The 27050-nt window shown below is 40.5% G+C and overlaps 2 protein-coding genes across 10 annotated transcripts in view; both read right to left on the bottom strand.

Moving 5' to 3' along the window:
- Positions 1-857: 857 nt before the first annotated feature.
- NRAS (NRAS proto-oncogene, GTPase) lies at positions 858-9592 on the bottom strand. Of its 3 annotated transcripts, XM_069090288.1 has the most exons (7): positions 9448-9592; positions 9111-9238; positions 7500-7678; positions 5732-5891; positions 4584-4707; positions 4100-4143; positions 858-3998 (listed from the first exon to the last, which is right to left on the bottom strand). In XM_069090288.1, the coding sequence occupies exons 2-5, from the start codon at positions 9219-9221 to the stop codon at positions 4588-4590; spliced, it is 570 nt and encodes a 189-aa protein (XP_068946389.1). In that variant the 5' UTR covers positions 9222-9238; positions 9448-9592; the 3' UTR covers positions 858-3998; positions 4100-4143; positions 4584-4587. The 3 variants fall into 3 exon arrangements, with proteins under 3 accessions (XP_068946389.1, XP_068946390.1, XP_068946391.1); XM_069090289.1 differs by lacking the exon at positions 4100-4143; XM_069090290.1 differs by lacking the exon at positions 9111-9238 and having other exon boundaries at positions 9448-9582.
- Positions 9593-10096: 504 nt separating this feature from the next.
- Positions 10097-27050, bottom strand: part of CSDE1 (cold shock domain containing E1) — a 57786-nt gene continuing 40832 nt past the window's right edge. For all 7 annotated transcript variants that reach the window (XM_069090278.1, XM_069090281.1, XM_069090282.1 and 4 more), the window contains 8 exons: positions 24788-24895; positions 23460-23635; positions 23071-23183; positions 21761-21880; positions 15728-15906; positions 15453-15616; positions 11436-11568; positions 10097-11020 (listed from right to left, as the gene is read on the bottom strand). In XM_069090278.1, coding sequence (XP_068946379.1) covers positions 10973-11020; positions 11436-11568; positions 15453-15616; positions 15728-15906; positions 21761-21880; positions 23071-23183; positions 23460-23635; positions 24788-24895 — 1041 coding nt within the window. In that variant the 3' untranslated portion in view covers positions 10097-10972. The remainder of the gene's footprint in view (positions 11021-11435; positions 11569-15452; positions 15617-15727; positions 15907-21760; positions 21881-23070; positions 23184-23459; positions 23636-24787; positions 24896-27050) is intronic.

Here is a 27050-nt window from a genome sequence, read left to right as displayed (position 1 = left end):
GATGGAAACTCCCTCTATATAATTTTTGTCTTTGAATGCCTTCCTTGCATAAAGCTGGCACATTTGTTGAATTTAACTTGTAGTCCAACTGACAGAGGGTAAGCATTAAAGAATAGAAGACAGCCTTTGCTCCCAAGCCTTCAGTCTTTGAGAAGATTAAACTCTGGCATAATACTAACAAAACTTAGTTGACTCTAGGCTCCTTAAGGGTTGAAACATTTTTTTTTTTTTTAAAAACAAACTCTCTCCTGGCATATAGCAAGTACAGAGCTGTGGATACAGTGGGCACTTAACATGTTAAACTGGTTAAAAGGTGCTAGGGGGAAATGTTAACTTTTAATTGGTCCTGCAAAAACCCTGAATACAGAATAAACTCTTGGATGATGATTTAGAATTATTCCATTATTATAAAACATTTTTGTGTAAAGAAGTGAAAACGGATCACACCAAGATAATATAGGAATTCAGATTTTTTAACAAGGCCCACATCTTTTTTAAAACTGTCTCCTCATCTTGTCCAGGCTGGAAGTGCAGGGCACTACTGATTGGGATGGAAGATTTGACTTCCTCTGTTTCCAATGTGGGTGGGTCTGCCTGTCTTTAGGCAACCTGTTTCCCCATCCCACAGGGAAAGAGAGTTACCATATTGAAGCCAATACCCAATCAGCATAGTCTACTGCAGCTCAAAACTCTCAAACTAAAGAGTCACCAGGCTTAGCTTCAGGATCCTAAGTAACTGGGATTCCAGGCATGCACCATCCTCCCACTCCTGTCGTACAAAGTGATAAATGACATATATCAAGACCTGTGATTATCCATAATGGTACTTTAGTATAGAAAAAAGGACTAATAACCAATGAATTTCCAGTTTTATTTTTTAAAAAAATCATTTAACAAGAACAATAACCAACTTTAAATTCAAATGAACAAAAAGTCTTTTTAAGATGGATTAATTTACAACTAAATCTTCAACTTAAAAATATTAGCCCTTCTGTATAGGACCAAGGAGGCCAATAAGCTCCAGTTTAAACAGCAGATTTGCACAATTAATATTTTTTCCTGCATTTGGTGGCACAAAAATATATGTTATATAACTCCTAATGAGACAACCCCCATCTAGGAGTTATGCAAAGAACAGTCACAGGAATGACCTGAAATTCCCCAAGGTCACTCAAATTCTGTCACCAGTCATTTGGAGATCTATATGACAGATACTCTACATGGAAAATACCACTTCGAACCAAATGGTTCCTTTGGAAAACAAAATAATATGAAAAACATTAGCCATGGGCTGAGAGAATCACAGATTGTTGGAACTGGAAAAGTCTCTAGAGCCTGATTCTCTTCTTGCAGAGGCCCAGACCTTTAGTGACTTACCTAAGGTCACATAACTACATGTAATTTAGTGGTAAAGGTGAAAGATAAATTAAAATCTTGTCAGTTCCAAATACAAACCACCTCAACTTAATATTCACCAAAGTGAATGCCTCTTTCTTTTTGTGATTCTTTAATTCATATTATTAAGTTAAACTACCTAATTTTTTCACTTGTTTCTTGTGTCCTAGGAGTCAGACATGCTACATTTGGGTTTAAGGATTATGGAAGGCTCAAGGAAAAAGAAACCTCCCCAAGTTAAAATAAAATTAAGATTATTCTTATTGAAATTCAAGAGGGGGAGAAAGAACCTGAAAATTTCCCATGAATATGTTGAATTTTTTTTTTTTTTAAATCACATCTCATCAAGGTAAAGATGAAAGAATTCACAGCTTTTGGACTGCACTTGGGATCTATAAACAAGGAGTTGCAAATTCTTGTTTTCATTTCTACCTTTCATAAGCCCCAGTACTGTGATGCTTTGAGTATAGTACTTTATTACCAAGATTCCATACTAAGCTGTTCGAATATAAACAGCACTTCATAGAAACATTTATGGAGTAAATATTGCAGCATCAGCCAAACAGGATATTCTATCTTCATACTCTTGAACTCACAACCTTTAACAGCAAAGACCAGCTGCAAAGGAGTACAAAATTTATGACAGCTGACTAAGGATATAACTTGGGGGAAGCTCAGCTCTCAGAATTCAAGGTAACTGAAGGGAGGTCTTAACATCCATAATCCATATTTTAAGTACAACTACCCTAGATGGCCTAACTTTCTCACAACAGTTAGGTTTATCACCTCATCCAGCCAGATATCACACCTACATTTAAAAAGGATCTAACAGGAAACATTTCTAAATCTGGATTTTGGCCCAGTTCAGACCAACTGTGCTTAGGACATACTGAAGAAAAAGCTTGTAGAGTGAAAGATACATACCAGGCATATAAGACTCTGTGAAACTTGTAACTGTATGCTCCCTATGGCACACAGAATGTTCAGTTTGTCTCACAGTTTAAGAGAAAGGCCAAGTGTGGCCCTTCTTACACAGCAGGCACAAGGGCACACAGCAGATGTTTAATAAATGACAGACTGATATGCTATACCTTAAGCAATTCATACAGTAACAATAACTTCCATACCATCCTCCAAAGGTAACACAAACCTGCATAATCTCAGAGTTGCATGTGCATAGATGATAAAGCTGACTGGAATTAGGAATGGTAGTCTGTGGCTCTGGCAGTTTCTCTTTGCATGGTAATAAATGGCTAGCATTACTATCAAACCTATGACCCTGGTCTCATTAGCACCATACTCTAGCCAAGTAAACTATTAACTAGCTAGCTCAGGATGGTAAGGCACATCCTGTCCCTCCAATAATATGTATAACAGTCAATAAAAGCCAGGTGAATGTAGTGAAGTTGGCAAAAATAAAATCTAGTTGCTTATTATTTATTCTGTTAATATATTGCATCTAACACTTGAAGATCATGGGTTGCACCTTTTGAAGAAAATATCACCTAAATTATTATAAGGTCTATACAACTGTAAATGCATGGTCCAAATTAGCATATGATGGTTGGCTGTTTTTTAAGTACTTTTTTTCTTCTGTATAAGAATAAAAGCTAAAGGAAACACTAACTACAAATTGCACATACAATTCATAGGCAATAACTTTGGGGGAGGAGGAGGCAAAAAAGTGGAGACTGAGTAAAAAATCAGTGAAATGATTCCTAAGTCTTTCTTGTTTCAGATTTCTCCCTGTAGATTCCATAAACAGGTCACTGGGAAACCAGACACAACATTTCTGTGATGAAGGTATCAGATGTCATATATACCTGCCTACCCATCCTACACAAGTGGCCTGGCCATAGATGTCCTCTGATATTCATCTGAATATGTAATGGTTTATGAGAGACCATCTCCTTTTAATGGTTTCCTCACTGAATAAAACAGGAAAATTCTACAAACCACTTCTAAGAAAAAGGCACTTCAGTAGGAAAGGTGTTTGTAATTACACAGAAGTAGAGGAGAACCAGAATAAACACAAAAGTCAGTATTAGCAAGAGGTACTATAGCTGATATTGGAGTATGCTTTCGTATTTGTGATAGGAAAAGCAGATTCCAGGTTAGCATATGTAGTCAGATAACATCATCGACAAAACCAGACAGTGACGTCAAAAAAGGTTATTCATAACATTGCTCCAAATATCAACACAGGTCCAAGTTCAACATTAAAAAGGAAAAATCACCAGAAGTTGGTACTTTGGAGCTCAGTATGCTGTTTTCAACAGTATTTTGACAGTTTGGTTCTCTGTTTCAGAGCATGAATTTCTTTTCAAATGAAAAACCTAGAGAGGAAAAAAACAACCAAACAACCCAGAGAGAAAAAGCCCAGGGAGAAGAAATACTGGTAAGGAGAGGTGCATTTTTCTGGTCAGACAACCAAGTGAGGAGGTAGTTGTTCTGAGAACTTCTCAGGTAGAGAACAGACAAGAGAACACTGTGCTGATCTACTACTGGGCACCAGGAAAATGGCAAGGGGCTTCACAGGAAGACTGAAGATGAGTATTTAATACTTCTCCTCCAGGTAAGTCAGGACCAGGGTGTCAGTGCAGCTGAAACAAAGGCAGAGTTTATGTAAGTGACAAAACTATAGTGAAGGAGGAAAACATTTAAATGATGGTTGCCAAAAGACACATTTTCAAATCTGTCCTACCTCAAAAAGTGGCTCTTTTCTGAGGATGTAACTCCAAACTCCATCTATTACAGGGAAAAAACCCAACACAACACACTGCTTATCTATCATCTATTATGGAGTCAACAATTCTTTCAACTCCTAGGCAGCACCAAATATATGTCATACATGTATTCCTGCTGTTTACATTGTGAAATTATTATTATAAAATACTCAAGATATGTCTTAAATGGCTACACTATACCCAAGTTTGTGCTTTAGTGTTCTGGGAAAGTTCACTGCTAAATAAAATAATTCATAGCTTTAAAAGGCTTATGAAAACTGAGAGTTAAATATCAGCTTAGAGAAAAGTCCAGGTGAAGAAAAAAACCAAAAATTTTTAAAAGAAAGCAAACCATAGGTGCTACGTTCAAATTTCCCATGGTCAATAAGGTAGTTTCTGAGATGTATGATTTAGTAAGGCAAATAATCCATCTGTCAATTTTAAGAGAATTTTTATACTTACTTGGTTACATGACTGTACATGAAAGACCCAGACAGCCTTGAGTTCCATCATCACTACTGTTGAGTTTTTTCATGCGGTACTGCCGTATTTCTCTTACCAGTGTGTAAAAAGCATCTTCAACACCCTAAAAAAAAGTCCTCATCAGTAATTCTTTCTCCCACTCTCTACATCCATATTCTAGGCAAGAAGGAAGCAAGGCTTTTCAATACTGACATAAAATGTCCATTATTGTGATGGCTTCTAGGTATTTAATAAACATCTGCTGAACTGAACTGAAGATGGCCTAATATTGCAAAGTGCACAAACAGGAATTCTCAGGATAACAGGGTGACAACTAAGTGAAGACTTCTGTAGAAAAAACAAGCAAAAGGGAGGTAAGGGTGATTCTAGGGATAAAAAATCCCTCTTAACTCTAAGATTCCATTCTGGTAGGCTGAAGTATTTTCAATACTACGCTTTCTCTATGCTCTGTAATAAAATAAGTTTGTTATAAGGGGAGAGGAAAAGACAATTATTTTATTGGCAAAAGGAACTTCCTTTACCTGCCCAAGCAGGTCATCACCCTCTCCACATCCCACAGTTCTAGAGTTGTAGAAAGTCTGACAGGACCAGTGGCCTGCTCAGCATGAAGCCAGGACGGGTCAGAGCCAGAACCTGAATCCTGGCTTTCTTGGCTTTGAGACTGGCTCTCTATGCACCAGGCACATGAAAGCAATTGCTAACAGCTCTTTCTGTAAAACTAAACTACACTTTGATTTTAGCCAACGTTATTATCCATGCCACGAATTAACTCAATGACAAAAAGAATTAAGATATAATATAAAAACTAGTGGTGATAGAGATTGGGAGAAGGTAGTAGCTGTGGATTCAAGTGAGAAGGCCATATGGGAGACTGGAAAAATAATAACTAGAATTTATATTTCAGGCACAAATAATGATCTGTTACTAAAAGGAGGCGTGACATGCAATATGTGGTAAGAGAATGCCCCTATTAAATGTAATCGACCTATTCCATCATTCAAACAACCCACATCAGTAAACAAGGTTGTGATTCCCACTTTCTCTACCCCAAAACACACCCCAGGTAATCCCCCTGTGTCTTCCATCATCTGTCCAGGACATAGATGAAGGGAAGGGTCCTGTTGTACCTGTCTGGTCTTGGCTGAGGTTTCAATAAAAGGAATTCCATAGCTCTTGGCTAACTCGTGAGCCTGTTTTGTGTCAACTGTCCTTGTTGGCAAATCACACTTATTTCCCACCAGCACCATGGGTACATCGTCCGAGTCTTTCACTCGTTTAATTTGTTCCCTAGATGAATGGAATAGGTTATAACAAAAAAAGAGAAGTCACACCTTTGTTAGAGAAAAAGCAGTTGAGGCTATATTACATCCAATGTAGTTTGTGCTGAATATTAAATTTTGCCTTTATCACTTAAAAAAAAATACTCTCATTTCCACTCCCTTGACTTCTGCTAATTCAGTTTGCAACTCATCAGAATCCCCCCAAAACCACTTTGTCTTTGATCACCAAGTAATTCCTTAGTACTGAACACGTATCCCACATGTTGATAGTGCTATCATGGAAATCAGAGAATTATAAAGAGAGAGCCTATTCTAAAGACTTTATAGATAGGGAGTCAAGAATAATGCATTATTTGAAAGCAACCACATATAACTGAGCTCCAAGTTACATGGCACAGATTTATTACTCTCAGAAAAAGCAAATATGGGTGGAGGTGTATTAGGACAGGCAGGGAAAGGTTTCATGAAAAAGGTTAACATAAGATAGGCCATGAAATTTGGAAACACAGAGATGAAAGGGAAAGCATCCCAGGTTAGGGGAACTCAGCACAAGCAAAAGGTACATCCTTCTGTGAAGGAGCCCATCAGCTGGATACTGAAGGAGTGTGTATTGGGGAGTGGTGACTGGTGAGGTCAGCTTATGGAGGGTCCAGAAAGTCAAGTAGAGTAATGTGTCCCCTCGCCTAGATATGGTAGGTGAATGAGAGGCACTGGAAGTTCTGGAGTAGGTGGCACATTGAAAATAAAATTTTCTGAAGATGTATTCCAGCAGTGCTCCACAGTATGAGATTCTACAAGTATTTATCCAGTAGTGTCTACAAAGCACGGGAGGAAAAAGGTCAGGGCTGGAGGCAGACAGGAGTGAAAACACTCAGCTGGGATTCAGAAGACAGAGGTTCTACTGTGACATTACTTAAATATGTGACTTTAGTCAAGTCACAGGTCCTTTTGTCTTCCTTAGGCTTTGTTATAGAATGGAGAAGTTTAGATGACCTTTGAGATGTATAAAGATGCAAGCCTTCTTTTCCTTTGCCTTCTGCTTCACTGTAATATAGACTGTAAGCCCCTCCAAGGAAGGGTTTTATTTTTGTCTTTCTATTCCTAGAGCCTAGAAAAATGCCTGGCACATAGTGAGTGCTTAAAAATGTGTGTTAATTGATCGGTTCTATTTTCATTTTGCTCTTGAATATCCTTTTCTTAATTCAATTTCCCAAAGAATGTTCCTTAGAAGTGGCACCTATGGGTGAAATCTTGATGATACCCAGATTTCCATCTCTCCCTCTTCACCAGCAGGTTTTGAGTACAATTACTTTTAGTGGGTCCTGTGTGCCTGGGCTTGCCAATTCCTCCATTTAAATATATTAGAGTTCACGCTAGAGACAATAGTCAAATCCTAGAACACTTCTATCATGTGCTAACTCCCAGAACTGCATTCCAATACTTAGTATAACCCTTAAGAATCCCACTATCTGTTTTCATTTATTCTGCATGCAACATGTAACATGAAGCCTAAAGCCATGTCTCTGCTCTAATTATAACACAGAATCCTCTGACTGCACCCACCACGTGGAACAGTTAGACATTATCTCTCTACAATAAACAATGTTCCTAGTACCTGTAAAGGTTAATATCTGCAAATGATTTGCTATTGTTGATGGCAAAGACACAGAGAAAGCCTTCGCCTGTCCTCATATACTGGTCTCTCATGGCACTGTACTCTTCCTGTCCAGCTGTGTCCAGTATGTCCAACAAACAGGTTTCACCATCAATAACCACTTGCTTTCGATATGAGTCCTAAAGAAAATAAGTTCAATTTTTGTTTAAAAACAAAACACCACATTGTAGAGTTAACACTGCTGCTAAATGAATTCTTGTTTTTTGTAAGATATCTTTTTCTTTCTATTACGCTTATTTCTTCTAAGCAGTTTATATGCATCAGCATCAAGTAGACAAACCTCATAGTGTCAGAGCTGTTACAAAGTGAAAAAATGTATCACACATCTATGCCTTGACAATACAAAGATATTCTTAATGGCCCACAGGTCGCTCTGGATAGTGTAACAGGAAAAAGGCAAACTGAGTTCACAGAGCATTTTGGCTAATTATACTTTAAATTCTCTGTTTAATCATTTGAAAGATACTTATCTCTATAACCTAAGCCTAGCTTTTTGAGTCTTCAATTCCTGTTTAGAGAACACATTTATATTTTTCATCCAAAACCACTTCCAGCGTGAACCTGATCAAGGAATGACAGGCTGTGGCCAAGAATGAATCTGGGAGAGTTATTCTCCCTGGACCCCAGCTCTGGAGAATGTTTCTTCAACAGTGGCAACAAAAGACACCAATATGAGAGAGAAAAATTTCTCATCTATTAATCTTCACTTAAGGAGGGGACTAGATGCACGTGTAGATGACACAAAATAACTTATAATTGACCCTGCATTTTAATATTTATGTTTGGACATGGGTGTGTCTGATATCCTTGGAATTCAGTTCAAACAAAATAATGAAATCACACTGTGATGACTTGAGTCAGTAAGCTCTGGACAAGTGAAATACCCCTGTCTTCTCCCCTGGGTCAATTTCTCCTCTCCATTCACTTCATTCTGAGGAGCTTCAATTATCTTTTAGGCTGCTAAGCTTTGCCCTTTCCAACAGTCTCTAGGGCAAGGAAGGTAGTCAAGCTTCCAGTGCTAAGTCAAAACAAGCCCGGGTACCGCTAAAAGTCAGTGCGGTCAAAACTAAAGTAAGATTTTGTCACAGATCAGGTGCGACATCTACTCTTCATACGGTCTAGCCTGAAACGCCGATCTGCAGCACTCGGCTGAGCTGGGAGGAGAAGCGGGGCCACGATGACAAATTCCGCACTCCCAGGCCCGGTCCAGGCTAGCCATCACGTGCATTTTTTCCACACGCAAAGTATTTAAAAGGCACCGTCTCCGGGACGGTCTGAGGGCTGGCACCGCGGCCCCGGCGCTTTTAGACGGAAATCGGCATTTCTGCCCCAGACCCGGGGCGGTCTCGCCCGCAGCTGGGGCCCCGCAGCACGGGAGCGGGTTTCCATCCGTTTTCACTGCTAACAGCGGCTCCCGGCCCCGAAACCCAGCAGCACTCTGGGACGGCGGCCGTCGGCTGCAGCTGGCCGCCTCCTTTGTGTCCTGGGCTCCAGGAGCCCGGGCACCGCCGCCAGGGGAGGGGGCCCGGGGCAGGCGGCGGCGGGGCTTACCTCTATCGTGGGATCATACTCGTCTACGAAGTGGTTCTGGATGAGCTGGATGGTCAAGGCGCTTTTCCCCACACCGCCAGCTCCGACCACCACCAGTTTGTACTCGGTCATTTCACACCAGCAAACACCTGTGGTGCGACAGCGGCTTAGTGGGCGAGGCGCTCCGCGGCCCCCCGGAGCCGAGGCGAGCCGAGAGCGAGGCCCCGCGCGCTGCCCGCCCCGCCCGGCTCCCCAGCTCTTCTCCCGCCCGGCCCCGAGGCCTTTGTCCCGCGCCCACTGTGAGCCAACTCCTCCCAGAAATCAGGCGGCGCTCGGGCGACCCGTCCCCGAGCCCCACCTCGAACTCCGCCGCCTCAACTTCGGTAAGACTCAGCCCCACACCCGGTAAATGTGCCGGAGACCGCGGAACCGCCATGAACAGCCCCCACCCGGGGAGCGACACTTCCGGCCCCACCCTCTACGTCATCAGTCCGCACCGACTGAGCAGCAATCCCCACCCCGGCCACGTGGGGCCGCAACCGGCTCGGTCACGCGCGAGCCCCACCCAGCCCCTCCCCTCCCCCACTAAGCGTCTCGAGAATGAAAGCGCTGGGTGGCTATAGGTTTTTTGTCTCAAAATCAGTAAAACTTTATTCTATTCCATTCTTTCGCCATTAACAGAAAATCGGAGAAAGCAAAAAGTGTTTCGTGTTTACAAAGATAAACGCGGCCTCGTCTCTCAGAGCAGATCATAACTTCAAAACGGAAAGGGGAAATCAAGGGGTGCGGGGCGCCCCCCACCCCCGCCGGGCAGGCCCGATCGTCCCCGGGCCTGTCCTGCCTCCCCGGGCCGGGGACCACAGGGGAGGAGGGCACAGGGCCAAGGCGCGGGCCCCAGGGGCCAGCCAGCTCCCTGGGGGCGAGTCGGGCAGAGCCAGCAGGCCCGGGCTCGGTCTCGTACAAGGTCCCGGGCCCCGGGCGGCTGCTTGGAAAGAAAACAGGATTCATTTCAGGCACAACTTTTTTTTTTATTTTTTTTTGTTTTTGTTTTTAAATCAGTAAAAGAAACTGGGGTCTAGAAGCTGCAGTGTCCTAAGCAGCAAGTTTGTGCATCATCCTTGTTTTTTAAATATGTTTAAATTACCACACTGATGGCACACCTCATCCGAATGAAATTCTGCACCATACATACTAATCATAGTAAAGTTATAAAAAAAAAAAAACCCTTAGATATACTCTGGAAGATACTTCTCACTGAAATCTAACAACTTCGCTAAGTGGACTGTGACAAGATTATAAATGAGATATGAAAAATAACATTTTAACATTTGGCCATCAACTTAAGGAAATGGTTTGAATGCTTACACAAATTTTTAATTTTTTAAAAAAGGTAATATAGTCTACCCTCATATGGTCCTCAGAATTAAAGCATAATGAACAGGAAATAACAGGAAAAGAATGCAACTGAGAGCTAAGGCAGAACACCTTGCCAGAAGTAATGAAGGTAGAGTATACACTAAATATCAAGTGCAGAATTTCATAAGGTCGACCAGATAACTGTCTATATTTTTCACTTACACAGGCGAAGTAGTTTTGCAATTACCAGTTGCGTTAAATGCACCAAATAAAGCTTCTAAAATTGATACTATAAGGCGCCACCTTAAGTTCTCCAGGCTGCAACTGTGCATAATTTTAAAATGGTTTTCTTAAATTTATTTATTTTTTTAAACATAACATGAGGAAGGTGTTAAAACTGGTGTAATAGCTCCATAGAATAAGTATTCCAGATTTTGGGAGGGATGAAGAGGGAGATATTCAGAACCCTTCACCAGAACCCCCCCACTTGATCATATCTGATTAAGTGATGTGCTTTGTAGATGGGGTTAGTCAATGACACCAGCTTGACGGATCTTTCTTTCTGCACCAAATCCCTGTAAAGAAATAACCTTTGTGATTAATTGCAATTTTTAACTTCATGGCATTTAGAAAATTAATTTCATAACTAAATTCAGAAACCACCTACATGCAAGTTCAAGTGAAAACTCAAAATATGAGATTTGTAGTTTTGCCAACTACTCAGTTCTTCCTGGTGAAGTCTGCACAAAAGAGTCAGCTAACTATAAATTATACTTTAATAGCAGCTGTAGTGTCCTGAACACATTTCTATGAAAAACAATTTCTATCCACTCAGAAGCACCATAGACCAGTAGCCCATGTCCGCCCTGTGCTGAATGACCTTCTTGCTTCATTGAGCAAGTCTTCTTATCAGTATGTTAGGAAACAGAAACTCTGTCTATTGATTGCTGTGCATCTTTAAGTTTCCCAAACCCTGATCCAACATCATACCATTGAGTTATCTGGTCCCCTTGGCTGACGAAGAACCATTAGGCGAGGAGCACTGGCATCGTCTAGAGTGATGCTCTTCAAGCGATTGACCAATCGGTCAGGACGTGGAGCTGCAACAGCCTTGGGGCCTTCGCTGTAATACATAGTCAAGAGATGAGAGGAAGCAAGGCCTGGTGAAAAAACAGCAAGTATACTTCCAGATATACATGTTCTCCAATCTAGTTGTGGAACATTTTAATCATGAGGGCTCTGAATAATGGGGAAATATTAGCCAGACAAAAAATTGTGAGACATGACAGGTTTGTGGCTAAATGTTACTTAGTGGATCAAATTATCCTTGGAAAGAGCTTACAAGAATCATTAGACCAGGGGTTCTTAAAAATGGAGTCCATAAACTCAAGTATTTTGTTAACTATTTCAATATAATTGGCTTCCTTTGTAATTCTATGTATTTTATTTTATTAATTTAAAAACATTCTGAGATGGGATCTATGAACATAAAAAAAAGGCCTTAACCTTAGCTTCTCTTCTGGATTGCAAGCAGCAAGACAAAATTCCTTAAAGGTACAAGAGATAAGGGGCAGCAGCTAAGTGTTGTAGCAGATAAGAGTGCTGGGTCTGGAGTCAGGAAGACTCCTCTTCAGGAGTTCAAATCTAGCCTCAGACCACTTAAGTATCTATGTGACCCTGGGCAGGTCACTTGACCCTATTTGTCTCAGTTCCTCAACCATAAAATAAGCTGGAGAAGGAAATGGCAAACCACTCCAGTATCTCTCCCAAGAAAGCCCCAAATGGGGTCACAGTCAGATATGACTAAAATGACTCAACAACTACAACAGAAGAGACGCACACGTGAAAATTCATAGAAAAATGTAAGGTATTTACTGTTGACAAAGGTAAACAGCTTTACCTTACAGAATAGAGTACAACCACAAATTCTCTCAGGTAGCTTTCTTTTCTTTTCTTTTTTTGCTTTTTGGAGGGCAACTGGGGTTGACTTGCCCAAGGTCACATGGCTAGTTTTTGTGTTAAGTGTCTGAGGCTGGATTTGAACTCAGGTCCTCAGGGTTGGTGCTCTATTCACTGTGCCACCTAGCCACCTCTACACCTCAGGTAATTCTTGCTAAAATATAAATTATCACTCTTTCAAAGAGCATCTCCCCTAACAAAAAACTAGTATCAAACTTCTATTTATATTGAGAAGATTCATGAAGCCATGACTACTGGGGGCTAAAAAACAAGGAATACAGGTAATGTGAATAAATATAAATGAAATAAATAGGCAATAAACATTATCTTAATATGTACTACCAAATTGTAAAGGATCATGGGAACCTAAATTGAGAGCTGGCAAAGACCTCACAGATTATCTAATTCAATTCCCTCATTTTAATAATGAAATCAGTGCCCAGAAATGAAGTGATTTGTCTAAGGCAATAGTGAAACTAGGCTTTGAACTCAGTTACCCTAACAAAAGGCAGAAAAGTAGGGCATACATAGGTGATGTAGAAATGCCTTCCCTTGGCCTTTAAGACCCATAACGATCTACCTTTTTCAGGCTTATTTCACATGACTTTTCTTTCCCTACACACCAAGTTTCAGCCCAATTGGATAACTTTCTGTTCCCCAAATCCTGTACCCATCCTCTCCCAGGCTCTCTCTCCCTGCCTCGCCGCCCCCCGTCATTTCTGCCCAGAATGAAGCTTTTCACTTCACCTCTACCTTGACAGGCTGAGCTCATGTGGCATCTTCTCCAACAGGCATTTCCTGCCACCCTCCCAGGAAGGAAAGAAGTCATAAGTGCTTTCCTTCCTCAAATTTTCTTGTGTTTACTTGTTTACGTGTTGTATACCTCAGTAGAATTTCTCTCCCAATAGAATGCAAACTTCTAAGGGCAGAGACTGTTTCCCTTATCATTCTATCCCCAGCACCCAACACCAGTTTCCACCACATAGTAAGCACTTAATACTTATTCTCCCTAACTCTGTGTGTACCCCAAGATGCTGTCCTGGGATCTCTTGTCTTTTCTCTATCTTCTCACTGGTGAATTCATTTTCTCCTTTGGGCACTATCATCTCCATGCAAATGACTCATAAATCTATACCCAGCCCAGGTCTCACTCCTAAACAGCAACCCCACATCATTATTGAAGATTCTGAACTGGATTTCCCACATGGATATTTCAAATGACATGCTTCAAACAGGTCTCAACTCTTTAAACCCAAAACTTACCTATTTCTTTTTAGGACATCACTATTTTCCCAGTCTCTGAGATTCATAACCTTGGCATTCTCCTAGACTCCTCATTCTCTATCAGCTGGTATATCTTAGCTAATTGGTTGCCTCTTGCCATTTCTCTCTCTACAACATCCCTCATATTTTGTCCCCTTCTATTTACAAGGTTTGTTCTAGACCTCATCACCTAATTGCTTAGACACCGCAACAGCCCCTAATATGCCTCTCTGCTGGTCTTTTACTCACTCTACTGCTTTCTCCACTCTGCAGTCAAAGGGATTTTCATTGAGCAGGGGTCTGACCATGTCACTCCCCTAATTTAACCAATTATATTAACTCCCTATTACCTCCAATATAAAATAAACTTTTACTCATAAACATTTACCTTTCTATTCTTCTTAAACTTTACTCTCCTCTATGTACTCTGATACAGCGACACAGGCCTCCATGCTCCACCATCTTCCTGCTCCACACATTTTCAGTGGTTCTCCCTCATGCCTGGAATGCCCTCCTTCATCTCCTCTTCCTGGTTTTAAGTCTCAACTAAAATTCCATCTTCTAAAAAAAGTCTCTCCCAGTCCCCCTTGAATGCCAGTGCCTTCCCTCTGTGTTCATCTCCAATTTATCGTGTGCATGTTGTACATAGTTATTTGCACGTTATCTCCCCCATCACATTGAGAGCATGGACTGTTTTTACCTTTCTTTGTTTCCCAAATATGTACATAGTGTATAATAATAATAATAATTGGTATTTATATAGCATTTAATTTGTGCTAAGCATTTTAAAATTATCTCATTTGATCCTTACAACCCTGGGAGATAGGTGCTTTTATTATCATCCCCATTTTACAGATAAGGAAACTGAGGCAAACAGGCAGGGTCACAAAGTGAGTGTCTGAGGATAAATTTAAACACAGGCATTTCTGACTCTAGGTCCAGTGTCATATATACACTTTACCACTTAGCTGACTATAGTAGGTGCTTAATAATTTGTTTGGCTTTTAAAGCCCTTCACATCTTAGTCCTAACATACTTTCCAACCTTTATTCCATTTCCCTCAGTATACTCCCTCTCTGTTCCTTCACACACAGAACTGACTCCTGACTCCTTTCGCATGGTCGTCTTTCTTGCCTGAACTGCATTCCCTTTTAATCTTTGCTTCACAGAATTCCTGACGTCCTTCAACATGTAGCTCAAGCAACATTATATACAAAGCATTTTCTGATCTCCCAAATACTGTCCTAACTATGCTTTGTATTCATTCTGAATACATCTCTATATGTACATACCATCTCTGCCAACATGCTATTTAAGCTCCCTGAGAATCGGGATTCTTTTTTATGATTTTGGATTTCTAGTACTGAACACTTTACCCCGCACATAAAAGAACTTAATAAGTGCTAAGTGAATGTAAATACTAAATAGTAACCGCTTTTCTTTTGGCCAGGAAGCTTGAGGGTCCTCCCCCTTGATTAACTTCTTAAAGAGGCCTATTCATTGAATGGACCTTACCTCACTTGAAGTGAGAACCTGAAAAGACCTTAGCTTACAAGGGCCAGTATGTATCCTGGGCCATCTCCAGTTGTCCTGATGAATATCTGGCCACTGGATCCAGATGGCTCTGGAGGTAAAAGTTGAGGCTGGTGACCTTGCACAGTCCTCCAGCACTCAAATCAAAGTCAACTCTAAGTCATGTCATCACTTCCCTGATGTCATGGTCCTCTTCGAGAATGAAGGACAATTACGACTAAATATAAAGACCTAAGCAAGGGAGACACTTACCAGACACGCCAGACGTTGCAGGCACTGCATTTGCCAGTACGCTGATTGAGAATCACTGAGAATTCTACCTCATCTCCAGCCTGTAGCTCAATGCCATCCTGAACTTCCTTCACATGGAAAAAGAGTTTCTTGCTGTCTCCAACTTCATAGTTAATGAAGCCAAACTGAAACAAAAAGCACATCAGCATATAATCTCAGGGCATATGCAATACAGCATGCTTTGAACCATGCTCCTCCAAATCTAGAGCAGATAAGGGCTGGGATTTAGATTTTACCTGATCCTTCACACACTCCACGGTGGCCCTACGCAGGGGGGTAATGTTGTAGGCCATTGTTTGGGCATTCTGACCCAGGACACACAACTGGAATTTAACACTCTCCCCCTTCTGAAGGCAATCCCCTTTGTTAGCCATCCCGACAATGCCAAATGGATAGACCTCACCTTTCATGTCCCCTAGGAAAGAAACATTTAGAATTGTATCACTTATCATTAATGTTATAACTTTTAGCATATTTATAAAATCTAAGTCTTCTAAATAATAAAACATCCAAGAATCTTTAGAATTTTACATAGTCAAGTTGAAATCTAAGTTTGAATGTTAAATCTTGACAAAAACACAAGCAGAACTGATAATTGTCAGCATTTTACCAGCAACAGTACAAGAACATTTTTAAAGATCTAAGTTTATTATTATTCCCTGGATGGTCTTGCTAAGCAGGGCAAATATACACAAGGAAAACATTTTTCCGTACACTTTCTTTTTTTCAGGGGGAGGGCACAGAGAGAAACTGTATGGAGATGAAAGAAAAGAGGAATGTGTTAAGCTAAATTGAAAAAAACAAAGCTGTGTCCTAAATGTGTTTTGTTCTCCCCCATCTAGACTGTGACTGAGAAAAACTATAATTAAAAAATTTTGTTTTTTGCTTTTTGGAGGGGGGAAGGCAGGGCAATTGAGGTTAAGTGACTTGCCCAAGATCACACGGCTAGTAAGTGTTAAGTGTCTGAGGCTAGATTTGAACTCAGGTCCTCCTGATTCCAGGGCTAGTGCTCTATTCACTTCGACACCTAGCTGCCCCCCTGAGAAAACTTTAGAGGGTTTCTTCAAAATAATCCTGCTTCCACTGAAAAACAAGACTGGAAAGAACATAAATAAGTGAGTGTGTGTATGAGTGTGAGTGTGTGTATTTATGGGGGGTGGGATGGAAGGAGGATATGATATCATATGAGGGGAAAAAAAAGGAGATTATTTAGCAATACTAGTCCACTGGTTAGTTATGCTGAGTTCATCTTGCTCTGCCATCTTAAGGCATCTAATAGCTCTCGATCTCTCTCCTACCAGTATGCTGTTATTTGTTCTTTAAAACTTCAAGAGGGAAAAGTCCATGAGCACAGGGTCATTCACTCTGAGAATACAGTTACAGTATCTGAACTTGGCTCAGTCTCCTTGTCAGTCTTCCTCCTAATCTTCCTGACCCCTTTCTCCTTCAAGATTCTAAATCCCGAAGTCTTTTTTTGGCTATCTCCTGTAACTCACATGCCCAACCTCCCACATTTATAAGGTTAATTTATAAACCACTACCTCATTTCAGAGGTCTGGTTCCCTCAGGCTTTTCAGTACATAAAGAAGAACCAAGCCAGGCTATCAGGTGGGCATCTGGGAGCAGAGGCCTATATTGCTGAAGGGATATGTTAGATGGCATGAACTGATCTGGATGGAAGAAAACTAAGGAAATACTAGGGATCCTCTTCCCTGGGCCAGATGAGAGAGGAAGATATACAAGGAATTTCAGGATGTTGAGATGAAGAATAAAGGACCTTTAGTTCTGTCATAGCATGTTACCATCAAGGGTATGAGCCATCAATAAACACTGTCAACACTGAGGCTATTTAAAAATAACAGAAAAACCATGAAAATGTGGCCAAGTAACCCCTATCAGGAAGCTTGTGGGTTCCTCAGGGACCCTCCTCCTTATTCTCCAAAACTCCCTCCTAAAGGTTCAATTCAGCTGCTGGACTCTACAGCCTCCCAACACTACCCAGGCTTTAGTCTTTCCCCCAAAAGAAGCGGTGCCCTCTTTCTCCTTCCTTCCCAAATCGACCACCCCCACAAGCAGGGTCTGCTACTGTAGGGAGATAAGAAAAGGAGAGGAGAAATGAGGTCAGAAGTCAGCCAACTTCTACACTTGGTAAGCCCAACCTTCTATCAATAATTTTTATATGTGATTTGGAAATGCAATTAAGTCATCTTACTGTTTTTGTTGTTATTGTATGCCTAAATTATAGTAAAATTATTTTATATTGTAAAACTTGAGTGACCATTGTGAACCAAAAATGGTGCTAGACAAAGCAACTTTTAATCTGAATTTAGTTTCAACTAAGACAGTGGAAAAAAAAATCTGTTTAAAACCAGGCATGTTATTTTATTAAATCCTGCAAATCCTGCTTTAAAGCTAAAACAAGTTGGCTCTCACTTACGAAAATTGTAAGACTGTTAACTAAGTTATTTGGGATTATTGTTATAATGTTAAAACCTAAAACTGATCCCACAGCAGCTCCAACGGTAGACACTCCCTACTCCCCTCCCTTAGGAAGAGGGCCAAGGTCGCCTCCAATGTAGTACTATATGGGGTGACTGGAGGCCACATGTGCCAGCTACCATATACTGGGATCCTAAAAATAAAACATGGGAAACCCTGAAAGGCATCCCGGTGAGGAAAAAGAAAAATCAGTATTGAAAACAGGTAAGTTGCCACACATAAAGTACGTGATTTTCATCATCCCAAAAGAAGAATATCATAGGATGCACAGGCAGATCAGCCTCTTCTTTGGGGTCCCTATAGATTTCTCCTTATCCCTAGAAACCATCTGGTGGGCAAGGTAATCAGTCCCAGGAAAGAAATACAAGAGCATGTTTGGGTTATGGAGTTCTAAACAATGAACTTGGCTTACTGAGAAATGAAATCTCTTATGTATGTAAGGCATGGTAAACTTTTATTTTTTATTTTAACCCCATGAGAGTAAAAACAATTGTACCCTAAAGCTGTGATTGGTGAGACTTGCCATTTGAGGTAAAAGCTGTTGGGACCACAACTACTTTTATTCTGAGTCTGAATTTAGATATAGTTGTCTGCATTAAATCAGTATCTGAGAGAAATGCCACAAGCTATTCAGAGGGAATGTGATCCGACTACAGGTGATGGTTTGCTTTTGGGAAAAGCTAAGAGAACAATTTTAGCCTCAATCTATAATGGGACCCTCCTGGCTCAGTTTCCCCATTGTCTTCTTTTGAAAAGGAATGTTTTCCACCTGGCTATTCCTAAGTCTGACCATGAGATGGAGTTAAAGTAACTCTTATCTGAATTCAAACAGAGTTAAGGATGTTTTATCATGTCATATTTGGCATGTCCCTGCTTTTTCCTTTAATGGCAAATTCCTCTATTTAGAGCAAGTGGTCAGTAAAAGACATAAACACAATGCAGGTATGTAAAATTTTGCTGTTTCCAATATGAATACATAGTCATTCTATATTCCAAACAACTGGGTAAATTAGTATACAGGCTTGTCATCTGCCTGCCTGCACAGTAAAATAAATTGTTACATCCCTGGAATAGAACAATTTTTTCTGAATGACATGGGAACAATTAAACAAAGGGAAAAGAAGCTTGTGAAACAAAGGTACAAACACAATGTTAATTATTATCCCATATGCTAAGGCTGGGATACATCTGAGCTATTCAGCCTAAAATTATATTCTTTTCTTCAGCCTAAATAATTTAGTAAAAGGGTACTTGGCCTAGTCAACTGCCTGTTACTAGATATATCTATCTTTCTCCTTATATACATTGGGTCCTGTATATTGACCTTGCCTCTCAGATTTGTGTCTCTCAGATTACAGGCCAATTCACCTACAGTTGGCAGCAAGCAGTGGATACAAGTCCATATTCAACTATCATCCCTTGGATATGATCTATGCTCAGTTCCAGTCAACTTCCTCCTCAGGACCCACTGAGACAGGGACAGCTCTACTCCCCTTTTCAGCCCGAAGAAACTACGGAAGGTGAGACCTTAGTCCCTTCTCCCAAGTGAATTTGGGCCCCAGCTCTTTGAGGGGGGGGATTGATGGAATCCTAATAAAGTTGCCTCCAGCCCCAATATTCTAACTTTATTATAGGCCTGGCCCCACTATACCTACCTAACACTGCCCCGCCCCCCCTCCCCAATCCTAACTTCATATATGTCTCACTGCTCACTGGAACAACAGGTGTGTCCCTGAATTCTTAGTTCCCACAGAAACAGCAGGTGTGTCCATGTGATGGGAACCCTGCTACTGCCTCTACCTGGTCACTGCCCCCAGACCCATTCCCTCAGAAACAGACATGTTCTTGTATTGAATCACAATCATATCACCCATCTAGCCCAAGACAGGACCACAATACCTAACTATCTGTCTTAACTAGACAGGACCACAATGACTAGCCAGTTGGAGGGCAGCATGGCCAGAATGCTTAACTAGTGAACCATAGATGGGGTACTACCTAATCCCTTAAGAAAATCCTCCTGCCTTTTTAATATTAATGATATTCCTCTATTCTATGTAAATTTTTGTTATGTAATTGCATCTTTACCCTATAAAAATCCATCTTGCTTTCTCTTAAGTTGCGGGTTCTGCTTGGAACTTAGCCCGTTTCATGAGAGGTGTCAATCTCAATAAATGCCTATACTTGGATTAGAGGTGGTCTGACTGAATTCTTTGAGATGGTTCCACCACAACATATCATGAAAACCACAACAGTTTTGGGGTAGGCAGACCCCACCTCAACAGTTTTTGGTGTTCCTGGATTTAAACTGCAAGGTAACTATAAAAATGAAAACTATGTAAACTGCTTCTAATGACTATATACATAAATCAACAATTTGCACCAATGTCACTTATTTTAATGTAGCACTAATTCTGTTCATGTGTGTGCAGTCTTTTTGTAGCTTTTGCAACAATCGATTCACAATTTGAAATAACTTTTTTTTTAAGCAATTGGGGTTAAGTAACTTGCTCAAGGTTACACGGCCAGCTATTTTTTGTGTGGGTGCCAAGTGTGTGAGGCCAGAACCCGGATCTCCCAACACTGGGCTGGCACTCTTACTCATGGTGCCACCTGGCCACCCCTGAAATAACTTTTAAGGGGAGATTTCTTTTTTTTTTTTTTTTAAACAATCAGGGTTAAGTAACTTGCTCAAGGTTACACGGCCAGGTGTTTCTGGGTGGGTGCTAAGTGTCTGAAACCGGAATTCGATATCCAGGTCATCCCAACACTGGAGCCGGTGCTCTTACTAGCTGTGCTATCTGGCCGCCCCAAGGGGAGAATTCTTAACCAGACAAGGTATAAGAGAAATAAAAAATAAAACAATATACCACATCAACACATAAGTAGTCAAAGTATATAAACAAGCAGTTTTCAAAAGATATGCAAACTATAAATGACAACATGAAACCATGTTCCAAGTCACTAATAGTAAGGGAAATACAGAATACTCCAAAGCCTCACCTCATTCTCTACAAAAGAACAATTGAGACCAGAGGGGCTGTGGGAAGACAGGCCCACTAATGCACTGTTGGTGGAATTGTAAAGGAGTCCAACTGTTTTACACTTCAACTGATAAAGTAACTAAGCAACAAAAGTGACTGAACTGTCCATAACCTTAGACTTAAGAATTCCAGTAGAAGAAACAAAGGGACAATATTTATCTAAACATTCATGGAAGCAAAAACAAAGTGGATATCCATCCACCAAGTGAATAGACAAAAAATCCGCTATGAATGTAATGGAATATTATTGTGCAGTAAAAGAAATACGGGAAGATACATATGAAGTGAAGCCAAGTGTAAACAGAACCAAGAGAGTGTAAACAATGTCAAATAGAATGGCTGCCTAAAAAGAAGCTGAATTCTGAGAAATAGGAAAAAAGGTCGGCTGAGATCCTAGAGAAGACAACGCCAAAGAATAGCCCCATCTTATTCCAGGAAGAGAGTAGGGGTCTAATCAGGCAGAATTATTTCTGCTTGTGTTTCTTGGTCACTAGGGAAATGACAGGTGTAAGGAATCAATACAATGTATGAAAGATAATCCAGGTCCTAATTTGTTCTGATCTTTCATTTCAGAGAGGTAACAAGATTAAACAAGGCAGCAAGTCCCTTATTCTCTTCAGTTCAGCCCATGAAGAAATTGGAGATGGCTTCAATGAACACACATTTGCCAATATTTTAAAGCCTCCAATCACTCATACAAAGGATTCTGGGAAGTGAAGTCCTTACCCTCCTCCACGATCTCAATCATGCCTTGGTATTCAGTCTGGGTTGGATCCACACTCCTCAGGGGGCGGATGACTTTACCAGAGTAGATGGTTGGATCAGCTTCCTCAGTCGTGCCATTAACTATAAAACAAATAGTCCTATCAGACCAGAAAGCTCCACTGACTTACTTCCCAATAAATGGAGTCAATAAACACAGGCGCAAATATCAACCACGGGCAGTGAGCTCTATTTTAGGAAAAATTCAGACAATCTCAAAAATCTTCATAAAGACCCAATTCAATTGATGGATATATTAATCTGACTGTAATGTAGAAGAAACATTAATGATGTTATTGTTTCGCATAAGAACAAGGTACCCATAAAGCATTCCAAGTATAACTTTTATTCATTTAAGAAAATTAGAATAAAAAGCAATGGTGTTTGGCATTTCCCTTTAAGTCTATCATTACAAGAGATTTTATCAAGAGGCAAAGGAATTAGGGGGCAGCAGGTAAGGAAGATAAGGTTATCATCATAATTATTTTTTGGAGGGGTGAAGGCAGGGCATTCGGGGTTAAGTGACTTGCCCAAGGTCATATGGCTAGTACATGTTAAGTGTCTGAGGCTGGATTTGAACTCAGGTCCTCCTGACTCCAGGGTCGGTGCTCCATTCATTGTGCCACCTAGCCACCCCTGACAAAGTTACTTTTTATGAATTCACATGGAAGCATCTGTGTTGCAGTGGAGAGCTGGAGTCAGAAAGACCTTGCTTCAAGTACATACAAGACGTGGGACTAAGGATAAGGCATTTTACTAGTCAATGCCTTGGGCACTAGTTTAAAGAACAAATTAAAGATGGGTTGATGAAATCCAAGAGTTACAGATCTGTCCCAACAAAGGGATTTTCCCATCTTGATGAAATCACAAGTCTGCCTGTCAAGCACATATTTTTAAAGATCAGAATTCTCTGCTCTCCACAGTCCTAAGGCATTAATTTGAATACTTTATCAAGTAACATAAGTTAAAGCAAAAGCTTTAGTGGAGGAATAATTTTGTTCTGCACATTAACTGTTAAAGGGCTTACATGAAAAGGGAAACTAAAGGTGAGTGTGTTCCAGAAAACAGTCAATAAGGAATATCATAGGATTAACCAGGGAACAAAAACCATTATTTTCTAGAAGGAAGCTTTCCCATGATAAAGTAGTTTGGGGTTATTTTTAAAGAGTGAAAATGACTGGAAAAGTCCCTTAAAATCAGAAACAACAGAGTGCTTATTTTGCCTTTTGAATCTACCTAAACCAGTAGCTGAGCAACAGTCCCACAATCATTACCTGAGTGTGTTTTGTTCACCTTTTCCGCACTGACTTTGTTGCCTTTGCCTTTTGACAAGCTGTATTCGACCATGTCCCCCAGTTCCAGGCTATCGACATCACCAGAGAACTCACTGTAGGGGAGGAAATGACATTCTGAATTAGTCTCAACCACAAACATAGGGGGAGACAATTGTATACCTGTAGCACTTCTCCAGGTCCACCCAAGCCAGCACCTAACTCAAGAAGGCTGCTATGCTGCTGACATTTATATAGTCTTTAAATTAATGAAGCATTTGAGAATAAAAAATGTGATTCTTATTACAAGGCAAAGAATCAGATGCAAAGAACTAGATAATCTCTAAGGCCCACACCCCCTAAGTTATAACATAATGAAAGGAATTATTTACCTGTAATGGAAAAAGATTTCCTTATCATGATTGGCTGTTTCAATAAATCCAAAATTATCCTTCAGAGTTGCCACATAACCCAAGAGCCTCTTGGCATTGGAGTTACGACCTAAAAGTCGGACACAAGTTGCTGTCTGCTGACCAGTCCTCTTTGTTTCACTTACACTAAATTCAACCTGTGAAAAACAAGGATGTTCATGAACCATGAACCATTTCTGACACACCCAACTGCCCTCAATACAAAGTGAGATACTTGGTCATGTTCCATAAGTTGTGTTCGCTATTCCGTCATTGTGTTGTCAAGTTGTTCCATCACAACTAACATTCCTGTTTCTACTAAAGCATAATATTTTAGTTTTGGCTTCCAATATGCTTTCCCCTCTCCTGACCATACTTTTGATGTGATTTATTAAGATCTCTGACCACGCATATCAATTTCATCATGTATCTTCCCCAGAGGAATAATCATCACTGGGCATATCCTAGCTGAGCACCTTTGGCATCATCCAAAGTCTTGATGCCTCTGACGACCTAAGGATCCCTTAGATCCCTCACTTCTGTACATGCCTTTAACAGCAGTTAAGATTTCAAAGCAGTCTGCTATTTATTTCTGGAGACCAAGAGTCCCAAGTGATCTCTAAGCACAACTTTCAACTTAGGAGCTTACTCTACTATATTTTTAAGAATACAGACTTTCAGTAGTGTAGTTTGTTAAAGTAGCGACAGACCAACCAACCAAACAAACAGCACTTGTGCTGTGCATGACAGGCAGATGAATGGCCATTCCCGGAGACAAGGAAGCTTATGGTTGGTCAATAAGCTATAGGTATGATTTTCTCACAGCACCTGGCTCAGCTCCTTAGTTTAAAGTTCAACTGGTCTCTTAAGTGTACTTGTTGGAATAAAACCAATTTATTTTGACTTGAATGAAACTTTGCCACTAAGAGATCATAACTTTGAAATCCATCTTCCTCTCTGCTTATTTCTAATAGGCAGCAGTCTAAACCCAGATGCTTTCACAATCAGAGAGGGATACCTCTGCCCCTGTAGCCCCTTCCTCTAATTGGTGAGTTTCTGCTGGAATCTCCATTCAAGGAATTGCCCAGACCAGCCACATTCACTTACATGTTTTGTAAGATGGCATCAGTTACCAGCCTTTTGCTACAAGTCTGGGAAATATATAGTTTTTACAACAAAGCCAAATGAAAACTTGGGACTACAAAAAAGGGAACCATTTCACTTTTGTAATGTTTCATGAGTAATAAGACATGATTTTCCAACATTCTTGGTACAGACTTCATCCCTTAAAAAAGTAAAGATGTCTTTGCCTTATCTCCTATCTGAGGAGGAGTGGAGCCTTCCAGGTCCTTGGCTTGATAGGCAATGGTCAGTTTCACCCCACAGTCATCATACACAATAATTCCATCTTCAGCCTCCTAAAACAAAAAGTGCCATGGTGAGGTTTGCAAGGTACCAATGTGGGGAAAAATTATTGATAGGCTATAGGAAAATCAGATGTCTGGCTCCAGATTTCTCTCCAAATAGAGGGTCCTTTAGAAGAGGGTTGGCATTCATCTGGGTAGGAGAGATCTTGTCTAAAAATAGGCTTAGTACACACTAAATGGGATCTGAGTAGCAGGATATTCTATCTCACATTCTGCTATTTAGAAAGAAAAGTTTTAAAGACCAAACATGTACACACTGTCACCCCTACCTCCACCCAAAAACTAGAAAGCCCTTCCCATTCCTCTTCACCTAATGATTTGCATTCTTCAAGACCTAGTTCCAAGTTATATTTTTCCCACAAAATATTTGGTGCTACTCATTTACAACATTTACTGGGCACTGTGGGTAGGCATTATGAAATACCCTTTCTAGTAGCTTAAAAACACAGACTAAGAAATTTACAAGTTAACACCTCATAGATCTATATCAGCCACATAAATATGGCATCCACCAGTACAAATGGCAATTGATTCATACCTTCTCATCCTATGCAATTATAGTTTGTGTGCTTTCACAAGGGCTCCATAAAGGATCTACCAAAGAATTGAAAGCTTTTTTCAGGTCTTTTGGTATTTTTGTTGATATCAGTATAACATTTAGGTCATCTCTTATCCCTCATCCTTGACTGGCCCATCTTCTTCTCTGTAAATATATGTCCTTGATATAGATTTATATATCAAAAAGGTTCAAAAAGGTAATGAGGAGAAGAATGCCTTAAAAAGCCGAATTTGCCAGATGGAAAAAGAATCTCAAAAGCTCAATGAGGAGAATCATTGCTTCAGAATTAGACTGGAGCAAATGGAAGCTAATGACTTTATAAGAAATCAAGATGCTATTAAACAGATCCAAAAGAATAGAAGGCAATGTGAAATATCTCATGGGAAAAACCACTGACCTGGAAAATAGATCCAGGAGAGATAATTTAAAAATTATTGGACTACCTGAAAGCCATGATCAAAGAAAGAACCTAGAAATCATCCTCCAGGAAGTTCTCAAAGAAAACTGCCATGATGTTTTAGAACCAGAGGGCAAAATAGAGGTTGAAAGAATCCACCAATCACTTCCTGAAAAAGATCCCAAAAAGAAAACTCCTAGGAATATTATAGCCAGGTTCCAGAATTCCCAGATTAAGGAGAGAATATTACAAGCAGCCAAGAAGAAACAATTTGAATATTGTGGAAACACAATCAGGATAACCCAGGATCTGGCAGCTTCTACACTGAGGGATCAAAGGGCCTGGAATGTGATATTCCGGAGGTCAAGGGAGCTGGGATTAAAACCAAGAGTCACCTACCCAGCAAAACTGAGTATCCTGTTTCAGGGGAAAATATGGTCATTCAGTGCAATACAGGACTTTCAAGCATTCTTGCTGAAAAAAACAGAGCTGAATAGAAAATTTGACATTCAGATACAAGAAGCAAGAGAAGCATGAGAAGGTAAACAGGGAAAAGAAATCATAAGGAACTTATCAAAGTTGAACTATTTTTTTTTTTAAGCAATTGGGGTTGAGTGACTTGCTCGGGGTTGCACGGCCAGTTGTTGTTTCTGGGTGTGGTGCTGGGTGTCTGGGCCCGGATTTGATCCGGGTCGTCCCGGCACTGAGGCCGGTGCTCTTGCTTGCTGAGCCACTTGGCCAAAGTTGAACTATTAACATTCCTACATGGAAAAACAATAATTGTAACTTATGAAACTTTTCTCAGTAGTTGAAGGGCTTAGAAATATATATATAATATATATGTCTTTATATGAGGGTATGCAGGCATATAAATACATATGTGAATGTGTGTATATATGTTTACAGGTATACATAGATAGAGGGCACGGGACCAATTTAACAGGAAGGAATGATACTTAAAAGGTGAAATTAAGAGGTGAGAGGGATATAATGAGAGGAGATGGGGAGAGACAGAGTGGGGCAACTATCTCATACAGAAGAGGCAAGGGAAAATGGTTACAATGGAGGGGAAGAATAGGAAGCCAAAAGGGAATGGGTCAACCTTATTCCTATTGAATCTGGCTTGAGGAGGGAGGGAAATACACACTAAATAGGGGATCTCACCCTCCAGGAGAATAGGGGGGGGGAGG

The sequence above is a fragment of the Petaurus breviceps genome, unplaced genomic scaffold (genome assembly GCF_028583685.1).
Source record: "Petaurus breviceps papuanus isolate PSGF00001 unplaced genomic scaffold, PetGlider_PUasm1.0 186, whole genome shotgun sequence".
Classification (NCBI taxonomy): Eukaryota; Metazoa; Chordata; class Mammalia; order Diprotodontia; family Petauridae; genus Petaurus; species Petaurus breviceps.
The sequence above is the reverse complement of the archived record's forward strand: the minus strand, read 5'-3'. Positions and strand labels throughout refer to the sequence as shown.